The sequence below is a fragment of the Salvelinus namaycush genome, chromosome 25 (assembly GCF_016432855.1).
Source record: "Salvelinus namaycush isolate Seneca chromosome 25, SaNama_1.0, whole genome shotgun sequence".
Classification (NCBI taxonomy): Eukaryota; Metazoa; Chordata; class Actinopteri; order Salmoniformes; family Salmonidae; genus Salvelinus; species Salvelinus namaycush.
The window spans coordinates 2,165,195-2,192,292 of record NC_052331.1 but is presented as its reverse complement, the minus strand read 5'-3'; the positions used below and the strand labels follow the sequence as shown (position 1 = coordinate 2,192,292).

Below are 27,098 nucleotides of genomic sequence, written 5' to 3'. Positions count from 1 at the left end.
CAGGTGACCAAAACCAGCCATGAGTGATTTTCTTGGGCCCCCCAAAGTTTTTAGTAAAAAGGAATTCAGCAAAAAAATGGTTTAATTCCAGAAATCTGTTCCCAAGTATTTGCACAAATAAAAAAAGAGACATAATTATGTGATTGTGTCTTAATGTAATCAAGGTATACAATTATTGTTATTTTCAAATACAATCTTTTTTGGGGCATAGTTATGATCAATTTGCAATTTTGCAGACTATTCTGGCTATACACACAGTTGGGGTTAGTGCTGTAGCGCTTGGTCTACTAGACGCCTCCCAGGTAACTTTCAGCACAGTTCACATGGCTGCTGTCCTTGTCCCGGTCGCAGGTGGAAAACCTCTGGATGTTGTAGTGGGAGTGGGCATCACCTGGTGAAAGAGGTTCAGGATTTAATTTAATTTAATTGAGTTGATAAATCGGGTTGAGTTGAATTGAGTTTAGATTGATTGTGAATTTAATTGAACTGTGAATCATTTTGAATCCAGATGTGGCATTCAACATAACACCCACAATAGAATAAGCAGAAACAATCAACCATTTTGTTTTCTACTGCGGTGAAAAATACCATAATATATTACAAATGAGTCATTCATCAATCTACCAATAAAGTGAGCAGCTCTGATTTCTATGCCACCTGCCCCGCCATCTTAAAGTTGAAGACGTGGAGCGTGTATCTGTCTTGCTCTGAGGGTGTTTCTCAAAATAAATACTACTGTGCTCCGAGCACACAAATTGGAGCATGGGAGGGTCAGAGTATGAGTCCAAATCAAAGTATGCGAAACAGAGCACGGAGAGCACTTCTCGAATGCGTACTCCGTTTACACATATGTTGAATCTTGCTTCAATTCAAGCTTCAACGGAAACGATGCAAAGAAATAGGACGCAACAACGTACGAAATGACGCAAAATGTATTGAAATCACGGCGGCCATTATTTGAGCTGAAGCGAGAAAAAATACACTCCGACTTTGGAATGACATGTTGCCTATTCACATCTCATACGTTGCCTGACTACAATAATTTATCTTGATACATTAATAAATACATGCTGTGTTAATTTTGGAATGTTTACCTGCCTACATACCATAGATCACAAGCACATAATAAGCCAATAGCGCTAACTGGCTGGCTACTAGTACTGCTAGCTAGCCAGCTGGCCACGAAGAATTGACATCTTGCATAATATTAGTTTTAGGTCATTTTTACCTGTTAAAGTATCTGGTTATCTACATTATTACGATTCACATACAGTGCATTTGGAAAGTATTCAGACCCCTTCACTTTTTCACATTTTGTTATGTTACAGCCTTATTTTAAAATGGAGGACATTTTTTCCCTCATCAATCGGTACACAATACTCCATAATGACAAAGCAAAAACAGGTTTTTAGAAATGTTTGCAAATAAAAAAAATGGAAATATCACATTTACATAAGTATTCAGAGCCTTTACTCAGTACTTTGTTGAAGCATCTTTGGCAGCAATCACAGCCTCGAGTCTTCTTGGGTATGACGCTACAAGCTTGCCATACCTGTATTTGGGGAGTTTCTCAGATTCTTCTCTGCAAATCCTCTCAAGCTCTGTCAGGTTGGATGAGGAGTGTCACTGCACAGCTATTTTCAGGTCTCTCCAGAGATGTTCGATCGGGTTCAAGTCTGGGCACTGGCTGGGCCACTCAAGGACATTCAGAGACTTGTCCCGAAGCCACTCCTAGGTTGTCTTGGCTGTGTGCTTAGGGTCATTGTCCTGTTGGAAGGTGAACCTTCACCCCAGTCTTAGGGCCTGAGCCCTCTGGAGCAGGTTTTCATCAAGGATCTCTCTGTACTTTGCTCCGTTCATCTTTCCCTCGATACTGGCTAGTCTCCCAGTCTCTGCCGCTGAAAAACATCCCACAGCATGATGCTTCCACCACCATGCTTCATGGTAGGGGTGGTATTTGCCAGGTGATGAGCGGTGCCTGGTTTCCTCCAGACGTGACGCTTGGTATTCAGGCCAAAGAGTTCAATCTTGGTTTCATCAGACCAGTGCCTTTTGGCAAACTCCAAGCAGGCTGTCATGTGCCTTTTACTGAGGAGGGCCTTCCGTCTGGCCACTCTACAATAAAGGCCTGATTGGTGGAGTGCTGCAGAGATGGTTGTCCTTCTAGAAGGTTCTACCATCTCCACAGAGGAACTCTGGAGTTCTGTCAGAGTGACCATCGGGTTCTTGGTCACCTCCCTGACCAAGGCCCTTCTCCCCCAATTGCTCAAAGTCCTCCATGTCCACCCTCAGCTCTGTCTTCCTACACCTGGACAGGTGATGGAGGGTCTCCAAACCGGCAACCCAATTTAGTAAACTACTAGTTATAAACTAACAAGTAATGGATTAAGTAAGAACTTTACAGTCAGTGGTGAACATAACTTACACATATCTGGTGCAATACAACCCAGTCCACATCAATAAAAAGCCCTTACCCCAGCCAGTGGTCTCCTGCAGCATGCTCAAAGCCATTCTAGTAGTGGTCCAAGTCTCTGTAGAAGTTCACAGACCCATCGATTTGTCTCTGGAAGAACTGGGAAAGAAACACAAATCACAGTCTTCACTTTACCCCATCCCCTCTGTTTTCTCTCACTGTTCTCTCTCTCTCTTCTCACTCACTGTTCTCTCTCTCTATCTGTCTCTCATACTCACAGTCCATTTCACTCCATCAGTGTCCATGTCACTGTAGGCATAGACAACAGACGTGGGGCCAACAGGGTAGATGGTAAACACTCCACTGTGGGTGAAGCTATTGTCATATACCTCTGAGCAGTCCTGCGGCTGGTTCTGAGAGACCACAGTCATAGAGAAGAGCAGCACCAAAAGCGTAAAGCCCTGTCATACACATACACAGGTTCAAAGTGGGTGGCAAAAAACTACTCTTGGTATACGACAATTCGGTACCTTGTTGACTTGTTATTTGGCAAAACAACAGACTTGTACCAACAAGCAACATTGCATACATAGAGCATCATGTCTAAAATGTACTGTCAAACTGATTTCCTGTTCGTCTCTCTCCCTCTCCTTTTCTAACACACACACACACACACACACACACTGATGCTCATCTTCCCTGAGTTTTTGGAGCTATTGTGTAGCAGGGCTTTAAGTGACTGCAGGACAGCAAAGAGAGCCCAAGGATAACAGCGTGGGAACTGGAAAAGGTGTTTCTGACTTCAAAAGCATCAATTTTGAAACTAAATGGGGAGAGAAGGGTGAGGGAGTTTGACCTAGATCTAATTTTAGAGCTTTTAAAAGGTGATAACAGAGACTTTCTAGGCCTACATTAGACATGTCTAGAAAAGTCTAAAAATGTCTACACGCTTTCTATATGAATCACCTAAGTAGGTCGAACTCATTCTGAAAAATAGGCCTAGTTTCAGTGATTGGACCAGATGGAGAGCATGCAGATGCAGATGAATGATAGATGACAATAAACAAGAGAGCGAGAGAACTGATACATTTTTAACTCGAGCAGAGAAGGTGGGAGGCATCGGGTCTCAGGGAAGAAAATGACACGCTCCTAGAAGGCCTACATCATGTGATTCTGACTTCAATGGTGCCATTGGGAGGGTCATTTTTTGTTTTGTTTATAAATAAAGGGAGAAAGGAAGAAAACGATGCTCCACATGGATCACAAACCAGGTGCTCGGCTATTACATCGATAACCGAGATGGGGGGGGGGCATGTGACTGAAATAGTGTACGTACAGTTGAAGTCGGAAGTTTACATACACTTAGGTTGGAGTCGTTAAAACTCGTTTTTCAACCACTCCACAAATTTCTTGTTAACAAACTATAGTTTTGGTATGTCGGTTAGGACATCTACTGTGTGCATGACACAAGTCATTTTTCCAACAATTGTTTACAGACAAATTATTTCACTGTATCACAATTCTAGTGGGTCAGAAGTTAACATACACTAAGTTGACTGTGCCTTTAAACAGCTTGGGAAATTCCAGAAATGATGTCATGGCTTTAGAAGCTTCTGATAGGCTAATTGACATCATTTGAGTCAATTGGAGGTGTACCTGTGGATGTATTTCAAGGCCTACCTTCAAACTCAGTGCCTCTCTCCTAGAGATGAACGTACTTTGGTGCTAAAAGTGCAAATCAATCCCAGAACAACAGCAAAGGACCTTGTGAAGATGCTGGAGGAAACAGGCACAAAAGTATCTATATCCACAGTAAAACGAGTCCTATATCGACATAACCTGAAAGGCCACTCAGCAAGGAAGAAGCCACTGCTCCAAAACCGCCATAAAAAAGCCAGACTACAGTTTGCAACTGCACATGGGGACAAAGATCGTACTTTTTAGAGAAATGTCCTCTGGTCTGATGAAATAAAAATAGAACTGTTTGGCCATAATGACTATCGTTATGTTTGGAGGAAAAAGGGGGAGGCTTGTAAGCCGAAGAACACCATCCCAACCGTTAAGCACGGGGATGGCAGCATCATGTTGTGGGGGTGCTTTGCTGCAGGAGGGACTGGTGCACTTCACAAAATAGATGGCATCATGAGGATTGAAAATTATTTGGATATATTGAAGCAACATCTCAAGACATCAGTCAGGACGTTAAAGCTTGGTCGCAAATGGGTCTTCCAAATGGACAATGACCCCAAGCATACTTCCAAAGTTGTGGCAAAATGGCTTAAGGACAACAAAGTCAAGGTATTGGAGTGGCCATCACAAAGCCTTGACCTCAATCCTAAAGAAAATGTATGGGCAGAACTGAAAAGGCGTGTGCGAGCAAGGAGGCCTACAAAACTGATTCAGTTACACCAGCTCTGTCAGGAGGAATGGGCCAACATTCACCCATGTTATTGTGGGAAGCTTGTGGAAGGCTACCCGAAACGTTTGACCCAAGTTAAACAATTTAACTTCTGACCAACTGGGAATGTGATGAAAAAAATAAAAGCTGAAATAAATGATTCTTTCTACTATTATTCTGACATTTCACATTCTTAAAATAAAGTGGTGATCCTAACTGACGTAAGACCGGGAATTTTTACTAGGATTAAATGTCAGGAATTGTGAAAAACTTAGTTTAAATGTATTTGGCTAAGGTGGATGTAAACTTCTGATTTTAACTGTATGTATGTAGGGGGAAAACGTTGAGGAAATCATGGTATCTATTTACCAGGTCAGGTTAGGCAAGTGGCTAGCGATTAGATATTCTAATGGCACTACTTTCCACGCAGACATACGTTTGTCGTTTCAGCAACATGGACAGCGAACAGAGGCTCACGAATGTGATCAGAGAAAGGCTGTGGAAAATCAGAAAATTGGAGTTTGAAAACATGAGGCTGAGATGTTGGAAACAAGTCACGAAAGAATGCTACCCACCCCTACATTAGTGGCTGAATACGAGAGTGACTCAATGCTTCACATTTTCCTATTCTTGCTATTTCTTTAGTTTGTAGCCTGGTGTGGAGAGAACATGGCATCAGGGGCATGGCATCAACCTGAAATTGGCATTTCTAACACACTGACCCATTGTTTTCCTTGAGGCCCTGTGATAATTTAGTGCAACAACAGCAAAAAACAAGTTAGACATGGGGGAATGGACCAGCCCATCTGTTGGCCAGTCTGCCCCTGCATGGGACAGTTAGTGTTTGACTAACTGTCTATTGTCTTATCCAGAGAGCAGCGTCATGACTGTGAGAAGATATTCCATCTTCCAGTCCTTGGTCCATCATCACCCAGGGCCAGGGCATTTCAATGTGACCAGGGTGCAGATAGAGAGTTGGAATAACACTCTGATGGAGGCACGGGGGACAGCATAATGTGAAATGTGACATTTATTTTGTTGTTTTGTTCATCCCCTGTCCCTCATCCGCATAGCCTAGGATTGATAAGAGTGCAACGTTACCCTCTTGTGAGGGTTCACTGTATTTCAGAGGAGGCTTATTATCATGCATGTGGCCAACATTGGCGATTTGCATTTATTGAACAAATACCAATAGTTATTTTCACACTATCTTTTGCATAGCCAACAAATACAAATTATTATTTAAAATGTCCCCCATCTCTATTTTTATTTCATCATCTCATTTTATATTAGGCCTAGTGTATCTAGACGTATAATATCTAGGCCTACAGTAACCATAAGAAAGGGGCAGGTATAACAGGTAGGCTAGCAGGTATAACAAATGTAAAAGCTAAAACTCTTAAAAACAGATGTAGCCTGAGTTGGTCAAATAATACGGTCACCACATTTAAATTGTAAGAAAATAATAGGGTGTAAAATCTTGTGATGGAAATGTCATACATTTGCTTTTCTTAAAACTAATTTCTGTGTTCTATTCATGTGCTGTTCTATAAACCAATTTCTATGTTCATGCGAGTCGCTGACTGAACGAATCCTCGCTATCAGTAGCTGCAATTTGGCAGTACGCCCAGACCTTGTTTTGAGAACAAAAGATATCTCAGTGTCAAGGTCTCAGCTTAAGAAGGCACATCTGTTGACTGAAATGCATTCCAGGTGACTACCTCATGAAGCTGGTTGAGAGAATGCCAAGAGTGTGCAAAGCTGTCAAGGCAAAGGGTGGCTACTTTGAAGAATCTAAAATATACAATATATTTTTATTTGTTTAACACTTTTGTGGTTACTACATGATTCCATATGTGTTATTTCATAGTTTTGATGTGAAAAGTGAAAATTAAGAAAAACCCTTGAATGAGTAGGTGTTCTAAAACATTTGACTGGTACTGTAAAAGCAATACTTTTTTCAGGTGAGATCAGAATTTCTTGAAGTACATAAACGTGTACCACAGGGGCCGGTTTTGGGACCTATTCTCTTCACTATTTATATAAACACCATTGGCCAATCTGTTAAAAATTGTAAATTTAATCTATATGCGGATGATACTATTATGTATGCTATTGCCCCGACTGTTGATCTGGCTGTATCAAAACTACAGTCAGATTTTATAGCTATGCAGGAATCCCTTACTGATTTAAATCTTGTGCTTAATACAGGCAAAACCAAATGATGTACATGGTGTTTTCAAACTCTCTGAAGAATATTTCAGATGAACTACATGTTCACTCATTAGATGGTTCTCCAATCAAACATTTTCCTGCATATACATTTTTATTTATTTATTTTATGTAACCTTTATTTAACTAGGCAAGTCAGTTAAGAACAAATTCTTATTTACAATAACGGCCTACCAAAAGGCAAAAGGGCAACGGTGGGGAGGGGGCTGGGATAAAATATATATAGGACAAAACACACATCACGACAAGAGAGACACCACAACACTAAATAAAGAGAGACCTAAGACAACAACATAGCATGGCAGCAGCACATGAAAATGCAGCATGGTAGCAACACAACATGACAACAACATTTGGATTGATAAAGATTTGACGTTTAAAAAACATATAGATGAGCTGGTTAAGAAGCTAAGATTTAAAGTTGGCTTTTTCTACAGAAACAGATTGTGCCTTTCTCTTAGCAGCAGGAAGCAGATTATTCAGTCAACCTTTTCATCTGTTCTTGATTATGGTGATATTATTTATCAAAGTGCAGCTGCTTCTGCTCTTAAACCGTTGGATGCCATCTACCATAGTGCCTCTTTGTTTTGTTACAGGTGACAGTTGTGATACTCATTACTGAATCCTGTGTCAAAAGGTTGTCTGGACTACGCTAAAGACACGTAGATATCTATATTACTCCCTTTTTGTTTATAAGGCCCTACTTCATGAACTTCCGTCTTATCTAACTTTGCTGTTGAAGTATAGGCACCTGGTTCCTAGGGTGTCCACCAAGCTAGATTATTCTGCTTTTAGTTTTAATGTACTGTATTGCTGGAACAAAATTCTAAATACATTTCATGTTGATGTTCTGGTGCCATTTGGTCAAGTTCAAGTATTGAAAAATAAAATTGTAATATTTAGAGCAGGGTTGAGTAGATCACTTTCTAAATGTAATATGTTACAGTTACTACTTACCTGTCCAAAATTGTCATCAGCAACGCAACTTTTGGATTACCCAAACTCAGTAACATAAACTGATTATTTTCAGTTACTTTTGGATTACTTTCCCCTTAAAAGGCATTATGAAGAAAACAAAAAGGATCCATCAAACGCACTTGGTGTATCATCATAGTGGTCTCTGATGTATTTTTCCCCTGCAAAATATTTTTGCTGGTAACGTAACTGATTATAGTTTGTTTTTTTGTAGTTGGATTACATGTAATCAGTTACTCCCCAATCCTGATTTAGGGTCCCATGGGAAACATGGACAGAAACTGCAGATCCTACACTGTCATACTATTAGGCCTAGTAACATCACAATACCCCTCAGTTTACCTAAGCACAGTGTCTTGTTGTATGTAGGCATATGCATGGTACATGCCACATACACATGCACACTGGTAGCCTACTTAAACGCAACAAAATAGTAGGCGATCGGTTATGTAATTTCGACTGTAGCCTATTGGCCATCTCATCATAGTAGACAGTGCATGAGCACTGACTACTCAATAAGGTATTGTAGTTAAGTAGCAAGTGAGTGCGAAGAATGATAGATTTTTAAATGTGCACATTTTTGTAATATTAAACCAATCAATGACACCTCCAATTTCGACTATTTGCTGAAATGCAATAGGATATGAATTTCATAGACTGTATTTAAACAAATTGTCAATACTAGTTAAATCTGATATTTTACAGTGAGAACCTATTATAATTAAGCAATAAGGCCCAAGGGGGTGTGGTATATGGCCAATATACCACGGATAAGGGCTGTTCTTACGTATGATGCAACGCGGAGTGCCTGGACACAGCCCTTAGCCGTGGTATATTGGCCAGTGGTGGAAAAGTACCTAATTGTCATACTTGAGTAAAAGTAAAGATACCTTAATAGAAAATTACTCAAGGAAAAGTGAAAGTCACCTAGTAAAATGCAACTTGAGTAAAAGTCTAAAAGTGTTTGGTTTTAAATAAGCTTAAGTATCAAAAGTAAATGTAATCGCTAAGATATACTCAAGTATCAAAAGTAAAAGTATAAATCATTTCACATTCCTTATATTAAGCAAATCAGACAGCACAATTTTCTTTATTTCATTTTCTTTTTACAGATAGCCAGGGGCACACTTCAACACTCAGACATCATTTACAAACAAAGCATTTGTGTTTAGTGAGTCTGCCAGATAAGAGGCAGAAGGAATGACCAGGGATGTTCTCTTGGTGTGTGTGACTTGGATAATTTTCCTGTCCTGCTAAGCATTGGAAATGCAACGAGTACTTTTGGGTGTCAGGGAAAATGTAAAAAGTACATTATTTTCTTCAGGAATGTAGTGGAGTAAAAGTAAAAGTTGTCAAAAATAAAAATAGTAAAGAACAGATACCCCAAAAAACGACTTTAAAGTATTTTTACAACACTGATATTGGCCATATATCACAAACCCGCGAGGTGCCTTATTGCTATTATAAACTGGTTACCAACATAATTAGAGCAGTAAAACTAAAACATGTGTCATACCCATGGTATATGGTCTGATATACCATGTCTGTCAGCCAATCAGCATTCAGGGCTCAACCCACCCAGTTTATAATTGGATTTAGTTCCAATTTATAATTGGATTTAGTTCCAATTTATAATTGGACATAGTTCCAATTTATAATTAGACATAGTTCCAATTTATAATTGGACATAGTTCCAATTTATAATTGGACATAGTTCCAATCTATAATTGGACATAGTTCCAATTTATAATTAGACATAGTTCCAACTTGTTGAATGAGGAGGATGAACGTTCTGTATCTTTTGTGACTTTATTTTTTTGTCAGTTAATCTCGCGTGATTTCGGTGCGCCGTTAACACTGCGCAGTAGAAGATTGTTGTCCGCCATCACTGCAAGAGAAGCTAGGCAAAATTTGAGAGAAGTGTGACAACAACAGCGCAGAGAGACGGACCCAAACCCAAGGGGAAGGTCGAGGGAGATCTTTACCACTTTGCATTTGAAGGCCTCCCTGTTGCAGCCTAAAATAGTATTTCATGTTAACTTAGAGACGACGGACGTACTAACTAATCATGTCCAACCTCAAAGGCGGCGTCAAGAAAGACACCAAGATGAGGATAAGAGCCTTTCCTGTAAGTAACGTTACTGGCCGGGTACGCTGAGACGCGAGTACCGGGGATGTCACTTGCTAGCTGTTTGATGCTAAAGATAGGCCAGACTAACTGAGCAAATACGTTTCACTGTCAGCTAACAACTAGCTAAACGTACTATTTCGTTGCTTAATAATTGCTCGTTGGCTTGCTTGCTAGCTAGCCTGATAAGCATTGAGTCGATCGGGTTATGTTAGCTATTTGTACAAACTGGAAAATATCCACTAACTAGCTACTAGTTTACGTTAACTTGCAGTGTTGCTGACAAACCTGTCAGCCAGCTAGCTAATTTAACTAGTTCTCAGATTAACGTAGCTAACTGGCTACCTACATGGCTAGCTGGCTAACTAACCTACAGTATGTCAACTATCTAACGGTACCTAGCAAACAAGTTGCCAGGTCAACCTTAACTTGGCTACATAGCTAGCTAGCCTACCAAGTTCGCCAGTCTTAGTAACTAGCTAACTCGAGAAATGTCACTTAAAATGTAGCTAGCGAAGGTTGTTTTGATTATCATTCAGCCTGACCAACGTTAGCTAACGTTAGTTGTTAAGCTAGTTAGCCAGTTTGCGAGGATATGGTGCATTCATGTAAAGTTGGAAACTCGGAACTCCGAGTTAAAATTAACGTACTATCCAAGTGTGAAACTCGGGCCTCGTCTTTCTACAACGATTTTATAAATCGAACATTTCCGAGTTGCCTTGAACATAGCCAAAGATTATCTATTATATTGACAAGATACTCCAGTGGACCCACCAATATAGTCGTTTTTCCCCAAATTTGCTTAAATCCCACGTGCGTCCACATATCAGTGCATTCGTAAACCAAACCATTACAATACAAATTTGACACTCGCATTGACCTCCATACAAATATTCCTCACTGTGGTCTTGTTTTGGGCGGAGTAAACGTCTTACTTCTCCTCTTCCTCTCACACAATAAGGAATTCCCTCGACCACGCCCACAAATTGGGGAAGGCAAACATTATTTCCCATTGACCCCCAGTGTAAAAGAGCCAACTGGGTTGTAGTTTAAAACAAATACAAAATAACAAAACATGCAGAAAAGCTGCTGTGTTGTTCAATGTACATATAACCAGGTCAAAAATCAAGACCTATGGTTCGCAATGCTCCCACGTAGGGACATGGAGCCTGCGAGAAGAGTCCTGTGGCTTCAAGCTATTCGAAATGGGAAATGTCGTAAATCGGTGTAGAAGTAGGCTACACGTAGCTGTGTGGGAAAACATTTTAATCACAGGTAAGACATTTAACTTGTTTAGTATAGTCTGTTTGTAACTCCACTCACCAGTAGTAGTTGTATAGTCTGTTTGTGTTGTGGTGCTTGGCTAGCTAGCACTCACTCGTGGCTGCTAACAGCGTCAATAAAAGGGGCAGCGCCACAATATTGCTTTTTTCTAACTAGTGAGAACACTCGGGAACCGGCAATGCTGAAAAGTAATCTTTAGACATGTACTTTGCTTAAATGTAGTTTTGTAATTGACTAAAACAAGCAGACAAAAAAAATTATTATGTTTGAAAGAGGCAAAGTATTTGCTGTGAGCCAATGGGCTAACCACAGGTTGTTTTCCCCACAGGTGGGAGGGGCCGCAACGTTCTATCTAATACCGACTGGGTCTATATAGGGTTTAGCATTCGCGCATGGGTGTCCTAGACGACTTCAATTAGAGCCTGGAAAATAACTAGCAAAATGCTTTAGAGGGGTACTTGCTTCCCGAAAATACTGTTACTGAAGGCATATCTATAATCCCTCACTGCTTGTCCGCCCATCCAAATTGTATAATGTGTTGATAACTAAAGAAAGCTTCTGAGCCAAACTTCTCTCCAAACCGGCATCTATATATCTATCTATATACTTGGCTGGGGTAGACAGTGGTAGGCTATGCGTAAGATCAGAAGTTATATGTTTGGAGAAAAGTTTGGCTCAGACAGTTTCTTTACAGATATCTGCACATTATATAGTCTGGATGGACAAGGAGTTATGGATTATAGGTGTCTAATAGGATTTTACAAATACCCCTTTAAAATAATTGTGGACTTCTAGGACACCCATGCGCAGATCTTAACTGTTCCCTAGCTGTGCAGCTAGCTAACTACCCAGCTGAAAAATACTAAAGGTACCAGAAAAGGTAGCTGACTCAATTCCACGATTTATGATGGAGTTGAGCGATGACTAGTGTGGGCGGACTGGAGCTCCGACGTCACATAAAATCCAGTGTAAAAACTTGACGTTGATGCTGCTGTCCGTACACACTAATCACCACTCAACTCCATCGGAAATCGTTGAGTTTAGTCAGCTACAGAAATGTGAAGTATATAACTTGACTTGCTAGCTAGCTAGCCATTAATCAGTTGTCTGTCAGAACCAATTCATTATCTTGGCCTACTTTAAAACAGTTAACGTTAGTTAATCGAGGAGCACAGCTAACTACTAATGTTAGCTAACATTACCAGGTGGTTTGGTTATTTTTGTCAACAGCTTTTGTTGATCAAGACACGCATTACACAACGTTGCTTACGGAGTGGAGTTTGGTTCTCTTACTGAGTACTATTATTTGGTGATCAAATAGTATTTTCCCTTTGCCCATTTGTCAAAGTTTATTAGGTGTTTTTTGGAGATGTGACTATTTATAGATATTTAAAAATAGGCCTGCTGTGTTGCAGAACTAGGTGAACATGGAGAGCAATATGCTGTAGTAGTCTTTATGTTGTTGAGAGGAGCCTCACATTGTTGGATGCCAGAATTTGGCAGCATATGTGAAGGAATGACATTGCAGTCAGGGCCCTGGGCTTAGCCAGAAGTGTACTCCATCTCAGTCCCTGAATTCTGCTCTCTGTCTCTTATCTCGCTCCTTCTCACACACACAGTGTTACACTCTGACAACTTGAATGCTGCAGGAATAACGGCAGCATCTGTGACCCCCAGGGTTGCAAAATTCCGGGAACTTTCAACAAATTCCCTGGTTTTCTGGAAATCCTGGTTGGAGGATTCCTGGGATAAACAAGAAATCCGGAACAATGCAACCAGGATTTATAGAAAACCAGGGAATTTATTGAAAGTTCCCGGAATTTTACAACCTTAGTGATCACACACTGTCTGTGTGTACCTGGACATGTAGCCAGGGTATGGGATATGCAGTTTTTGCCTGCCTGCATATCTGCAGCTAGCCTGGCTGACGCGAGCCAAATGACTTAAAGCGCGGGGAGAGCTGTGACCACACTCGACCACAACATCAAAGAGCCATTACAGACTCTGAAGTCCAGAGGACTTGAAGAGTTAGGTTTTAGCCAGACTAACCTGCCACAGCCCCACTGAGAATAATAACTGAGCATGAGGATTAGGCCTAGTTTAGAAGTAGGGAGAAGCTGCTGTGAAAAACTGTTACTATTTAGGCAGTTTTTCCCCCTGGCACTTGTTGGAGCATCCTGTTCAGTTGTTTGCCCAAAAGTAATGGGATGGATTATATAGTTACTTTCTGACTTGATGGAATGGCTCTCTCTCTTTTTAAACTTTGATCTCTCTCTTTTTGCCCCCCCCCCCCCCCCCCCCCCCATTACTCCTCGTGTGTCAAAGTGTGAGTTGAAAAGCCGTCTCTTGGTAGACAAACAATGAAGTCAAAGTTACAACCTCCAGCGCTAGCCTCTAGGTGTATGGTTGTGGCTGGAGTTCTTCTGCACCTAGCTAACTATTAAATGACATGACACTTTTCCCGAACACATTCTCTCCTGAATTAATGTGTTTATATGGGCAGGCTAGCATAACAACTCCACTGCTTTGTTGTAGTGATGGACCATTTCTGCATTAATAATGTCATCGCTTATTATCATTTTCATGTAGGCTAATGCAGATATTTAACTTCCTGCTGTGTACATTCTGCTCTTGATCATTTCCAGTGCAGGTCCATCTTGTCGGTGATTTGTTATTCACAGCCTTCAACACCTATGAAACAATTGACTAATATCTCATCTGTGCAGATTTGCAGCACGAGGAAACAACACTTTGTAAGAATGAACGGACACATGTGAAAAGGGTTGAACTTTTCTGTTATAATTTTCTCTTCGCCATTGTGTCCTACTGCCATCTCTCCCCTAGATGACAATGGATGAGAAGTATGTCAACAACATCTGGGACCTTCTGAAGAACGCCATCCAGGAGATCCAGAGGAAGAACAACAGCGGGCTGAGCTTCGAGGAGCTCTACAGGAACGCCTACACCATGGTGCTGCACAAACACGGCGAGAAGCTCTACACAGGCCTGCGTGAGGTCGTCACCGAGCACCTCGTCAACAAAGTAAAGGACTACGCTTCCCACAACGCACTACTGTATTTATCTTAGCGAAAAGCATTTCCCATAATACGCTATGAAAGTGACCTCCGCCTTGTAGCTTATCAAGTTTTCTCATTATTTTGAATGGTTTTCAAGTGCGAAAACGTACGAGAAAGAGAACGCAATTGAAGATCTTCATGAAAGGCATCTGGTGGAAGTAAATTAAAGACTTTAGATCGGTGTCTACAGGCAACTTCAACATAGTCTCAGCAAAGATATAGCTTTTGTCGTTATCAATACTTATGTCTTTCCACAGGTACGAGAAGATGTCCTCAACTCATTAAACAATAACTTCCTGCAGACATTAAATCAAGCTTGGAATGATCACCAGACGGCAATGGTCATGATCCGAGACATCCTCATGTACATGGTAGGTGGCCTGCTTTCTGTCTTATCATATGGTTATTTAACCATGAAAGATCAACCATTTTGTTGTGAGACTGAATTGGAGTGCCCTAGCAACCCTGCCAAGAAGCAAAACCACGGTCTGTATAGCGGGGATTTGCTGGAAAATATGCATGATTTGAATGAATCTGCAGAATTCCTGAATTCTAGTCCTGAATGATTCTGAAGATGTTCAAAACCTCAGATAGGCCTAATCAGTACTATTGCTTCTCTAGAAAGCTGTCTAGAGTATTTCCTTGGAGTGTAAATAATACATTCCTCTTATGATGGCATGACCCTGGCAGATTCCCCTCACCTCTACATCTCATGGCGGGTCGGTGGCCAGGCACTGGGCAGGCTCAGCCTTCTAGTAGCTGTTTGCCCTGGGCAGAACAAAGAGCTACTATTGTTTTATCTGCTTGATTTACTGTCGCAGTAAGGCCGTGTGAGTGGTTGTGCGAGGGTGTGTGTGTGTTTACTGTGAGAGCGCATGCGCCTTGGAGGTGGGGGGGGGGCATGACTCGATACAACCAATGACACAGCTGCATTTGCGACTGCAGAGTTCTCTAAGGGGATTCTTTTGTTTCTCTTCCTCTCACTCAGAACTGAGGTTTCAGGCATATTTCTTCTATTTCTCTCATGTATTACGGGCAGAGTATAGATTTGCATTGGTCAGTGTGACCAAGCTGACCTGCCTATCTCGTATCATATATGGCTTTTCAAAGCAGAAAACAAGACATTCTTCTGATTCCTTCATCTCTTCTCCCTTACCCCTGCCTGAACTTTTAATTTGCGTAAAGTAAGCTCTGGCTAACTGCAAATAACTTTCTCCTTGGAGGACAATGAAATAGTCAAATGTGTTCCATTCTAACTTATCTCCGTGTTCTACTCCACTCCAGGACCGGGTGTACGTGCAGCAGAACAACGTGGAGAATGTGTACAACCTGGGCCTGATCATCTTCCGAGACCAGGTGGTGCGCTACGGCTGCATCCGAGACCACCTCCGCCAGACCCTGCTGGACATGATCGCACGCGAGAGGAAGGGCGAGGTGGTGGATAGGTACGGACTCTTCCAGGGTCTGTCTAACAAAAAGACCTGGCCCTCTATTCACAAATTGTCCGAGTATGAGTGCTGATCTAGGATCAGTTTTTCCTTAGAGATCATGATGAGTATGTCAGGGGTGGGGGGGCAGGGGCTGATCCTACTCAATGCTTTGTGAATAGACGTCCTGCCACTGTTTATCAGGTAGTGGCTATTTGGCGAGGCTGGTGTATGAAGGTCATGTGCTGAGTGACAATGGCTGGCTGTGTGGTGTAAGGTTTAAGCTCTAAAACGGCTCCATATTTTTCTTTGACTGTTTTTGTATGTAATCCTATCATAAGGGCAGTAGCATAACCTATTCATAGAGCACTGACCTTGTTTGTATGCTCTCAACTTGGGAGATACGCAGCCGAGGCTAATGCATGAAAACCCACACCATGACCGCTCTGGCATATGGTTTTTACTCAATGTGATCTCTTTTGAAGAATCTGTGCTTGTGTAAGGAATCATAAAACTCAAACCTTATCAAATTAAATGTATTTATGTCACAAAGTGCTATACAGATGGTTTTTACTCATGTAGTTGAGTCCAGCGTTATGTGCGTGTGTTCAGGGGAGCGATCAGGAACGCCTGTCAGATGCTGATGATTCTCGGCCTGGAGGGCAGGACTGTGTACGAGGAAGACTTTGAGGCCCCATTCTTAGAAATGTCTGCAGAATTCTTCCAGGTAGGTTGGGCAACACTTTTTAAAAAATGTTGAGTTGTTATTTTGTCTTTGTGATTGGACAAATCTGCTGAGATTGTTTGATGTTGTCATGGATGCTAAAACAAAACAAAAACTTAAACAAGCTATTACAAAACATTAAGATTCATTAACCTGTCTAGGACTGGGGAACCCCGTTCCGCTAGCGGAACCCCTCGCCAATGAAATTGCAGGGCGCCAAATTCAATCAACAGAAATCTCATAATTCAATTTTCTCAAACATACAAGTATTAGACACCATTTTAAAGATAATTCTCGTTAATCCAACCACAGTGTCCGATTTCAAAAAAGCTTTTCGGCGAAAGCAGAACATCATTATGTTAGGTCAGCAACTAGTCACAGAAAGCATACAGCAATTTTCCAACCAAAGAGAGGAGTCACAAAAAGCAGAAATATTGATAAAATGAATCACTAACCTTTGATATTCTTCATCAGATGACACTCCCGGGACAACATGTTACACAATACATGTATGTTTTGTTCGATCAAGTTCATATTTATATCCAAAAACCTCAGTTTATATTTGGCTTTGCCTCCAAAACATCCCGTGAATTTGCACAGAGCCACATCAAATCACAGAAATACTAATTATAAACATTGATAAAAGATACAAGTGTTATTCACAGATTTAAAGAATATACTTCTCCTTAATGCAACCGCTGTGTCAGATTTCAAAAAAACTTTATGGAAAAAGCAAACCATGCAATAATCTGAGTACGGCGCTCAGAGACCAACACAACCCAAGAAGATATCCGCCATGTTGGAGTCAACATAAGTCAGAAATAGCATTATAAATATTCACTTTGATGATCTTTGTCAGAATGCACTCCCAGGAATCCCAGTTCCACAAGAAATGTTTGATTTGTTCCATAAAGTCCATCATTTATGTCCAAATTACTCCTTTTGGTTCGCGCGTTCAGTACACAATCTAAACTCACGCCGTGCGGGCAGGTTCAGGCAAAAGTTCAGGCAAAAAGTCATATTACAGTCTGTAGAAACATGTCAAACGAAGTATAGAATCAATCTTTAGGATGTTTTTAACATAAATCTTCAATAATTTTCCAACTGGAGAATTCCTTTGTCTTCAGAAAAGCAACAACAAAGCAAGCAATGGAACAGAGCTCGCGCTCACATGAAAGAGGGTCACGAGCTCAAAGCATTCTGCCAGACCTCTGACTCATTCCCCTCTCATTTGGCCCCACTTCACAGTAGAAGCATCAAACAAGGTTCTATAGACTGTTGACATCTAGTGGAAGCCTCAGGAAGTGCAACATGACCCATATTGCATTGTATCTTCAATAGGGAATGAGTTGAAAAACGACCAACCTCAGATTTCCCACTTCCTGGTTGGATTTTTTCTCCGGTTTTTGCCTGCCATATGAGTTCTGTTATACTCACAGACATCATTCAAAAAGTTTTAGAAACTTCAGAGTTTTCTATCCAAATCTACTAATAATATGCATATATTAGCAACTGGGACTGAGTAGCAGGCAGTTTACTCTGGGCCTGCTTTTCATCCAAACGTGAAAATGCTGCCCCCTATCCATAACAAGTTAAGTCAGTGACACTTCGCACTATCCTAACCTAAAATAGTGATTTTCCAACATGTAGGTGTGACATATCTTTGTTTGTGGTCATGCAAATCTTGATGGCCTAATGATGCGTCCTTTTTACACTGACTACATTCTGTGCGGGCTTAGTCATTTTGATAGCCGGGGATGTGATTTCCTGTATTTCTGACATTTATCTGCCATTTTATATAGGAACTGATTTTCCTGCCCTGATCACATATCTTCTTTTCTGTCCTCCAAGAGTGTCTGAATAACCCCAACATCATGATCCTCAAACATGCTCTGCTAATCTATCCCCTCTTTAGATGGAGAGCCAGAAGTTCCTAGCGGAGAACAGTGCCAGTGTGTACATCAAGAAGGTGGAGGCCAGGATCAACGAGGAGATAGAGCGGGTGCTGCACTGCCTGGATAAATCCACAGAAGAGCCCATTGTCAAGGTGGTGGAGCGGGAGCTCATCTCCAAACACATGAAGACCATCGTGGAGATGGAGAACTCTGGCCTGGTCCACATGCTCAAGAACGGCAAGACCGAAGGTAAACAAGGAAAACATCCTTGTTTTACAGGCATCAGATTAAGACTGAATTGCGTTATAATCCTGACTAATGAGAACTACGTGTGTGTTGAATTATTTCTGGAGAAAAGCGTCTCAATGGAGGACTTCTGATCTAGGATCAGTTTCTCCTGTCCATATTATCTTATTCATTATGATCTGAAAGGGAAAAGGTATCCTATATCAGCATTCCTACTCTGAGACTGTGAATATGGACCCTGGGCTGAGGGGGATCTTAATAAGATTGAGTCAGGCATGTTATCCAATAGTGTTGCACGGTATACCGGTATCACGGTACCAAAACGTCATGATACCAACATTTTAGCAACTGGTCTCTTGTATGCGCCAGTCCAATTTATGTCCACTTCACTTTCATGCGCATCTCACTTGTAGCAGCTGTAATCCACCGGCTGCATCCCCTTCCAACCGTCACTCACCTGCTTCTCTGTCCGCTCTTCCTGCACATCCATTCCTCCATCAGTTTAAAAAATATATATAATTCAGCCGTAATGGCGAGCGGGGATGCAGACCCTGATGTTTGTTATATTTGTAAATGTTCTATATTGGAGCAGTGCGCAGAGCATGCAAAGTCATCGCCTGGTATAAACAAGAGCACAGGCAGTCTGCGTAGGCTTTGCAATTGCACATTTGCTGTCACGCAGCCTCTGAGTGACCGAGAGGAACATGGAGCACAGCTTCGTGGCAGGCATGCTTGCAGCTCTGATTTTATTTAATTTCACAAAACACGTCTCGGGCCGTTTAAAACTAATCCCGGGTCGCTAATTATTGGTTTGATAACCAACAACAATGCTCGGTCATGTTATATAGCTATCTAAAAAAACTGTTAGCTTGACAGTAGGTCTAGGAAAATTTGATTGGCACAGTAAGAATGGAAACGGGTATGCTACTCGTGAGATGTGCTTCAAAGTTAGGATTCATATAGGCCTAATGTAAGCCTAAACTATATTTAAAAATGATATCTTTCTGGTGCGCCTTAGGCACCAAATTCTAGCATTTTTAAAGTTGGGAGTTGAGAGTGGTGTGTGTTTGAAAGCGAGGCAGTGTTTCCACTGCAGTAATTTAGCTGCAAAATCGTTGTCGCCTCGCCCCCAAAAATATGGAACATGAGAAAATATTTCTGCAGTCGCACTTTGAAGATGCTAGTAAAGTCAACTTTTACTTTCTCTGCAAACAAAACAAGTAATGAATAGTTTATCTATTTAACATCTACGAGATCGGTGACCCCCCCCCCACGGGACGGTTGCGCTAATGTGATTAGCGTGAGGTTGTTAGTAGCAAGATAATTTCTCAGGACATAGACATGTCTGATATGGGCAGAAAGATTAACACGAATTTAAGCTAACTGCACTGGCCAATTTACAGTAGCTATTACAGTGAAAGAATACCATGCTATTGTTTGAGGAGGGTGCACTGTTATGAATTTGAAAATGTATCAATAAACCAATTCGGCACATTTGGGCAGACTTGATACAACTTTTTGAACCGAAATGCAATGGTTCATTGGATCAGTCTAAATTGCTCCTAAGCTGGAACCCCCATAGTAGAATAGTTAATCTATTTACCTGGTCTGCTTGTTTGTTCTATGTGAGAAATATTCCTCGAGGCGCATTCAAGTTGAGAGCGCCATAGGTAGGTAAACATGGGTTCTGACATTGTGGGAAACGGCAGTTTTAGTGGCATTTGATAAAAAGAGGGGAATCTGCACTATTTTAAACCGGCATGATTTAAGCACGTTACGACTCTGCAATTCTCTGAGTGTATAGGGGAGAGTGGGGCTAAATGTAACACGGGTCTATGACCTTAAAACATTTTCACTGCCCTGGAAATCTAATTAAACTAATTACTAGCAGGGCTAGAGCGGTGTTTGTCAGACCATGAGAGATTACGAAAAATCTGTCTTCTCATGAAAACGTCTAAAGCGTCCGGACAGTTTGGCCTACAAAATAATGACCCCTCTGTGGAAAGGTGAGTCTCACGAACACGTACATGCCGGTTTGGAACGCGTACATGCCGGTTTGGAACGCGTACATGCCGGTTTGGAACGCGTACATGCCGGTTTGGAACGCGTACATGCCGGTTTGGAACGCGTACATGCCGGTTGCTCTAGGACGCTCACAAGACTTGTCTGAAGATCCCCGGTAATTCCTGGAAGTATATATGGAGATAGTTTAGTGCCTAAAATAAGGGTAAAAATACATAAATCATAGTTTCCTGATATTTCTTGTCTCAGATATAGGACCGACACGTCAGAACAAACTGTCTTTTGATGTTTTAGTTTGATTGTTCCTTGTAGTAAATCTGTTATTCAATGCATTTATATGGGCTAATAGCACTAATGCCAAATTCAATGTTTCAGCAAATATTTTTTTAATATACAGTACCAGTTAAGTTTGGACACCTACTCATTCAGTGAAGTGGGTTTGTTGCTGTTGCCAGTCTTAAAACACTCTGTCAGCCTGTCTGGTTTCCAGCATATTTAAAAAGATAGTGTTTAATGTTGAACATGATCTGGCATACGTTGACTCTCTCAAACACTCTTAATAAATCAGTTGGAGATCAATAGTTTCTCACTCACTCGGGCATTTACAGGTTCAGTTTAATTTGCTTCAAATGCATCTCTTGAGCTCTGCATGCTCACCTGACAAATGAACGCTGTAACCGTGGCAAAGCCAGACACCGAGTTAGACAGACGGTGCATATCTAACAGTGCTTAAACAATGTAATGTATCATTGCAATTTTGAGTGTAGATCTGTATATTTATGAAGTTCCTTCATAACCCATCTATTCTTTCTTCCTTTCCCTCGCGCTCTCTACTTCTCCAGACCTGGGCTGCATGTACAAGCTGTTTAGCCGTGTGCCTAACGGCCTGAAGACCATGTGTGAGTGTATGAGCTCCTACCTGAGGGAGCAGGGCAAGGCTCTGGTGTCAGAGGAGGGAGAGGGCAAGAACCCTGTCGACTACATCCAGGTACGCTGGGCCTAATCTCCAAAAAATCAAAGATTGTCCAATTCAAAACATACCCATAACAAATCAGGGTACTGAGTATTTCCTGAACAGGGAAAAAGTCAGGACTAAAAGTCTAACATCTAAAGTGTTTCAAATAATATGAGTAACTACCCCCATAAGCATTGAAGCTAATGTTCCAGACCACTCTTTTACGGCATCCCCAAGAGTTGACCACTTTGACTCTAATAGTATCTGTCTTCATGTTAAGTGTGCTGTGAGTTTTCTTTTAAATAAAGTTGGATTTGATTCCCCCTCCTATAGGGCCTGTTGGACCTGAAGACGCGGTTCGACCGCTTCCTCCTGGAGTCGTTCAACAACGACCGGCTCTTCAAGCAGACCATCGCCGGAGACTTTGAGTACTTCCTCAACCTAAACTCCCGTTCCCCCGAGTACCTCTCCCTCTTCATCGACGACAAGCTCAAGAAGGGAGTCAAAGGGGTACGTCACCGTCGTGTTCAATCTTCTAAATTTGACGTCACTACACTTCAATGGGATAATCTCATGTGGTACCCTATTCTCCGCCAGGTGCTCTGGCCAGAACCACACAGTGCACTGGCCAGAACCACACAGTGCACTGGCCAGAACCACACAGTGCACTGGCCAGAACCACACAGTGTACTGGCCAGAACCACACAGTGCACTGGCTCTGGCCAGAACCACACAGTGCACTGGCCAGAACCACAGTGCACTGGCTCTGGCCAGAACCACACAGTGCACTGGCTCTGGCCAGAACCACACAGTGCACTATTTGAGTATCATGAAGTGCATCTGTTGCTGCCTTAACACACTTATCCTTTTTGTATCAATAACATAAACACATGCTTTTGTACTTTTTTAAAAACTTTTTCAAACTATTCTAACACATATCCCAACCCTCTCTGTCTTTTGGCATGATCTCCAGCTGACAGAGCAGGAGGTGGAGTCGATCCTGGACAAGGCCATGGTGCTTTTCCGGTTCATGCAGGAGAAGGATGTGTTTGAGAGGTACTACAAACAGCACCTGGCCCGGAGGCTGCTCACCAACAAGAGTGTCTCCGACGACTCTGAGAAGAACATGATCTCTAAGCTGAAGGTGAGGAGAGGGCGAGTCAAGTCTGCTGTCAATTACAATTGACTTTTTTTTTTTATCCAATGAATTTTGTATTCATGAATTAGATTTTCAAGAGCAACTGAATGCAAAAAAACCAACTTCTCTGGTTGAAACTGGTGTATGTGGCATCAATATTAGTCAAACATTTATTCCAGTGCCAAAATTGACTAAGAAGGGTAAGTAGGATCATTTTGGTCATGAAGTCAGCATATTCCAAAACTGAGTTTGTTAGATTTGTGTACCTAAGGGTCAGGGTCATATTCCAACATTCTAAACCCATTCGTGAGCGTCTTTTGTCCCGCCTCGACTTGTTTTGTAACATGATTCGCTCTGGACCACTGCCAGACAGGTGCACACTCTGGTAATGGATAGTGAGAAAGTTATCAAGTACTACACAACGCCAAAACGCACACATCGCCAGTGACTTGATGAGCTGATTCGTCTGTGGCCTGCCTGCTCTATGTGCCTGCTAGCTACTACTAGCTAGCTTCATTGACAAACCCAGAGATGGAACTTAGCTAGCTAGTGATTTTGGGCACTGACAAACAGCGTGTAGCTTGTGCTTTTATTTACGATAGTTTGGCAGCTTGCTGATGATGAAGTTGAGACTGATGATACTCAGTACACTGACTAGTTTTTTTCCCCATGCACATTTTTTTTTAACTTGAATTTCTGCACCAAACACCTTAGCTAGATGTAAAATTGTTTGACTAAGACATCTGCAAAAATGTCAATTTATGACAGATTTCTTGATTTATCTTAGATCAATTCTGACTATTTTGAGGAAGTGATCGTGGCTATGTTGTTGCTACGGTGTCTCAAGAGGGACAAACACCAGTAACTGCCAGGGTACGCTATGCAAACCTAACACACCCACATCGAACCACACCCCCAAGACCCTAATCTAATTCTTCTTAATGAGCAGCAGAAAAAACGTTGAATCGGTGTTCAGCCCCCCCCCCCCCTTAATTAATAATAAAAAGTTACATTGTTACTTTTTATTATTAATCAGGAATTTAGGATGTTCTTAAATCTTCTATCTTAGCGTTAAAAATGGACTTGTAGCTGTTTGACCCGATTGTCCGTATTGTGCTGATCCCATCCCTGAACCAGTATGACTTACTACGCTGTGTTGTCTCTTCTCTGTGTAGACTGAGTGTGGCTGTCAGTTCACCTCTAAACTGGAAGGGATGTTCAGAGACATGAGCATCTCCAACACCACCATGGACGAGTTCAGACAACACCTACAGTCCACGGGGGTAAGACGGTGTTGCGCTACTGTACCTCTCCGCTCACAACACACACCTGATCGTACACCTTTCTAAACACTCACACCTGGTACACAGGCATCACTCAAAAACACACCTTAACAGTTCACAGGTTTAAGATATGATGCATGCAATTCCTCTTTACGTCATCAGCGAGACTGACATTGATATAACATCTTCTCCTGTTTGTGTTTAATAAATGCAACCCTGGACCCCTTTTGTGTCTTGGTTTTCGTTTTCATTTTGTGACCGTGTCTGCTGTTTCCTCCAGGTGTCTCTAGGGGGGGTCGACCTCACCGTAAGAGTACTCACCACTGGCTATTGGCCCACGCAGTCGGCCACGCCCAAGTGCACCATCCCCCCCTCCCCCAGACATGCCTTTGAGGTCTTTAGAAGGTAGGATTCATTCTCTTTTTGCTGTTTTTCCACCTTCAATTACAATAAATTGCATTACAGGCACCTCTTTAATGCAACTACTAGATAAACCAACTCCTTGGTTGATGAAAAGTATAGTTTGTAACCAGTTATTTACCTCCCCCTGCAGGTTCTACTTGGCCAAACACAGCGGCAGACAGTTGACACTCCAGCACCACATGGGCTCAGCAGACCTCAATGCCACCTTTCACGGTCTCATCAAGAAGGTAAAGGGCCCTGCCTGCCACAAATGGATGGAGGGGCTAGCTTTCCTAAATGGCAATTCTCAACTTTTATTACCCTGTCTCACTTTCTCTTCGTCTCTCCCTTTTCTACCTGCCTACCGCTTCAGGAGGATGGTTCGGAGGTAGGAGTGGGAGGAGCACAGGTGACAGGCTCGAACACCAGGAAACACATACTGCAGGTCTCTACTTTCCAGATGACCATCCTCATGCTCTTCAACAACAGAGAAGAGTCCACCTTCGAGGTAAGAGCCAGACACTTGTATAGGCTTGTCAGTCTCAATCACATGGACGTGTTAGACATCAGATAAATGCAGTCTTCTATTTCTTCTCCCGTTCATCGTCTTCTCCCGTATATTGTTTTACTCTGCTTCCCTTTTATTTCTCATCCTTCCCCTTTCTCTTTTCTGCTCCCTCCCGTCCCCACTGTAGGAGATCCAGCAGGAGACGGACATCCCGGAGAGGGAGCTGGTGCGAGCGCTGCAGTCGCTGGCCTGCGGGAAGCCCACCCAGCGCGTCCTCACCAAGGAGCCCAAGTCCAAGGAGATCGAGAACGGCCACGTGTTTACAGTCAACGATCAGTTTACCTCCAAGCTGCACAGAGTCAAAATACAGACAGGTGTGTAGTCTGGGCCTTAGATGTTGATCTATATTCTGTCTGTTATTCTAATGAGATTGAATTGATTAAACTGAAAACTACACGGCCGTATCACATTGGTCTCCCACTCTGGTTTGGGGAGCGAAAGGCTTTTGTGGCTGCAGTTAGGGTCAACTTCTTAGCTATTCCTGATTTAACCTCTGGGCATGTTGACCTTTGACTTTGCCCTGATGACCTGTAGTGAACATTTCTTTCCCTCCCTCCAGTCGCTGCTAAGCAGGGGGAGTCTGACCCTGAGAGAAAAGAGACGCGGCAGAAGGTAGACGACGACAGGAAGCACGAAATTGAAGCAGCCATCGTCCGCATCATGAAGTCCAGGAAGAAGATGCAGCACAACGTCCTGGTAGCAGAGGTGGGTGTGGCCTTGACGTCTTTGTAGTGGTGGGGGGGTGGCCTTTAGGTCCTGGTATCGGAGGTGGGTTTATTTTGATCCACATTAGCTGAATAAGCAGCAGCTATTCTTCCTGGTGTCCTCGCAAAACATAGAACATGACAAAATACAGAACACTAATAGACATAAACAGCAACACAAATGTTAAACTAAGAACAAAGGTCTTAACATTTTGGTAGCAAAGGTGGGTGTGGTCTTAACTTCCTGGGCTAAAAAACTAGCTCAATGGAGAATATACATTAAATGTTTAGTCCCGGATTAAGCCTAATCTGTTCTGGGAAAACCGCCCCGCAGGGTCTGCACAGAAGTCTGCCTTTGGCTTTACTTCTCGACTCTGAGCCAGGTGTGGAAGAGACACTTTATAAAAATCTGGATTTGAGGCAATTTGGTTGAATATTAGATTTAGTTTCTCAGCTCATTTTTATGAATGTGGAATTTGCATCCTGGAGTATTTCAGTAAGTACTCTGAGGCGATTCTTTTGAACACAAGTACCAACTTAATCATGTTATGATTTCTAATTCCTCAGAAGTTTGATTGTGCTGAAATGTCCTGTACTATCTTTTGAGCCAGAGAAATTATAGTGTAGTGTCTAATAGTGCTATTGTACTTCCTCTCTCCCCAGGTAACCCAGCAGCTGCGGGCCCGGTTCCTCCCCAGCCCCGTGGTCATTAAGAAGCGCATTGAAGGACTTATAGAGAGAGAATACTTGGCACGGACGCCCGAGGACCGCAAAGTCTACACCTACGTTGCATAAGTGGAGGAGAGGAGCGTTGTGGATAAGGAGAGATGGAGGGGTGTTTTTTTGGACTGTTGTTCGCATGGACTGGGAAGTTCCTTTTAAAAGAAATGCTGGGAAGCTGACTCCTCCCTTTACTAAAAATTTAAAAAAGTAAATGGCAAAAAAAAAGTACAAACAAAATCCATGAAGCCTTGTAGATTTTAAAAATCAGGCCCACTACTCTTCTTACTCCCTGTGAGAACTTCAACATGTATGGATTCCAGCTTCAGGCTTTTCACTGTTTTACCCTTGTAGAGATCAACCTTAAAGAATCCCTTGGGAAAGATGTGAATGCACCACATTATTTTTGTTTTCAATACTGTATAAAAATGAGAAAATGAAATATTAAAAACAAAAACGGCAAATGTGGATTGCTACAAAAATCAATAAAAAAATATTGAATATTGA

At 42.0% G+C, this 27,098-nt stretch overlaps 1 protein-coding gene and 1 long non-coding RNA gene across 2 annotated transcripts; one reads left to right on the top strand and one right to left on the bottom strand.

Moving 5' to 3' along the window:
• Nucleotides 1-11,523, bottom strand: LOC120020116. The gene is made up of 3 exons (XR_005472411.1): nucleotides 11,470-11,523; nucleotides 2,475-2,572; nucleotides 1-391 (listed from the first exon to the last, which is right to left on the bottom strand). It is a non-coding gene; the product is annotated as an uncharacterized LOC120020116 (long non-coding RNA).
• On the top strand, nucleotides 9,884-27,098 carry LOC120020115 (cullin-3-like). Its single transcript, XM_038963563.1, has 16 exons — nucleotides 9,884-10,146; nucleotides 14,275-14,472; nucleotides 14,765-14,878; nucleotides 15,792-15,952; nucleotides 16,547-16,661; nucleotides 18,574-18,802; nucleotides 21,664-21,809; nucleotides 22,110-22,286; nucleotides 22,750-22,920; nucleotides 24,090-24,197; nucleotides 24,478-24,602; nucleotides 24,751-24,847; nucleotides 24,973-25,107; nucleotides 25,295-25,481; nucleotides 25,727-25,872; nucleotides 26,535-27,098. Exons 1-16 carry the CDS (start codon nucleotides 10,087-10,089, stop codon nucleotides 26,664-26,666), a joined length of 2,301 nt encoding a protein of 766 aa, XP_038819491.1. The 5' UTR covers nucleotides 9,884-10,086; the 3' UTR covers nucleotides 26,667-27,098.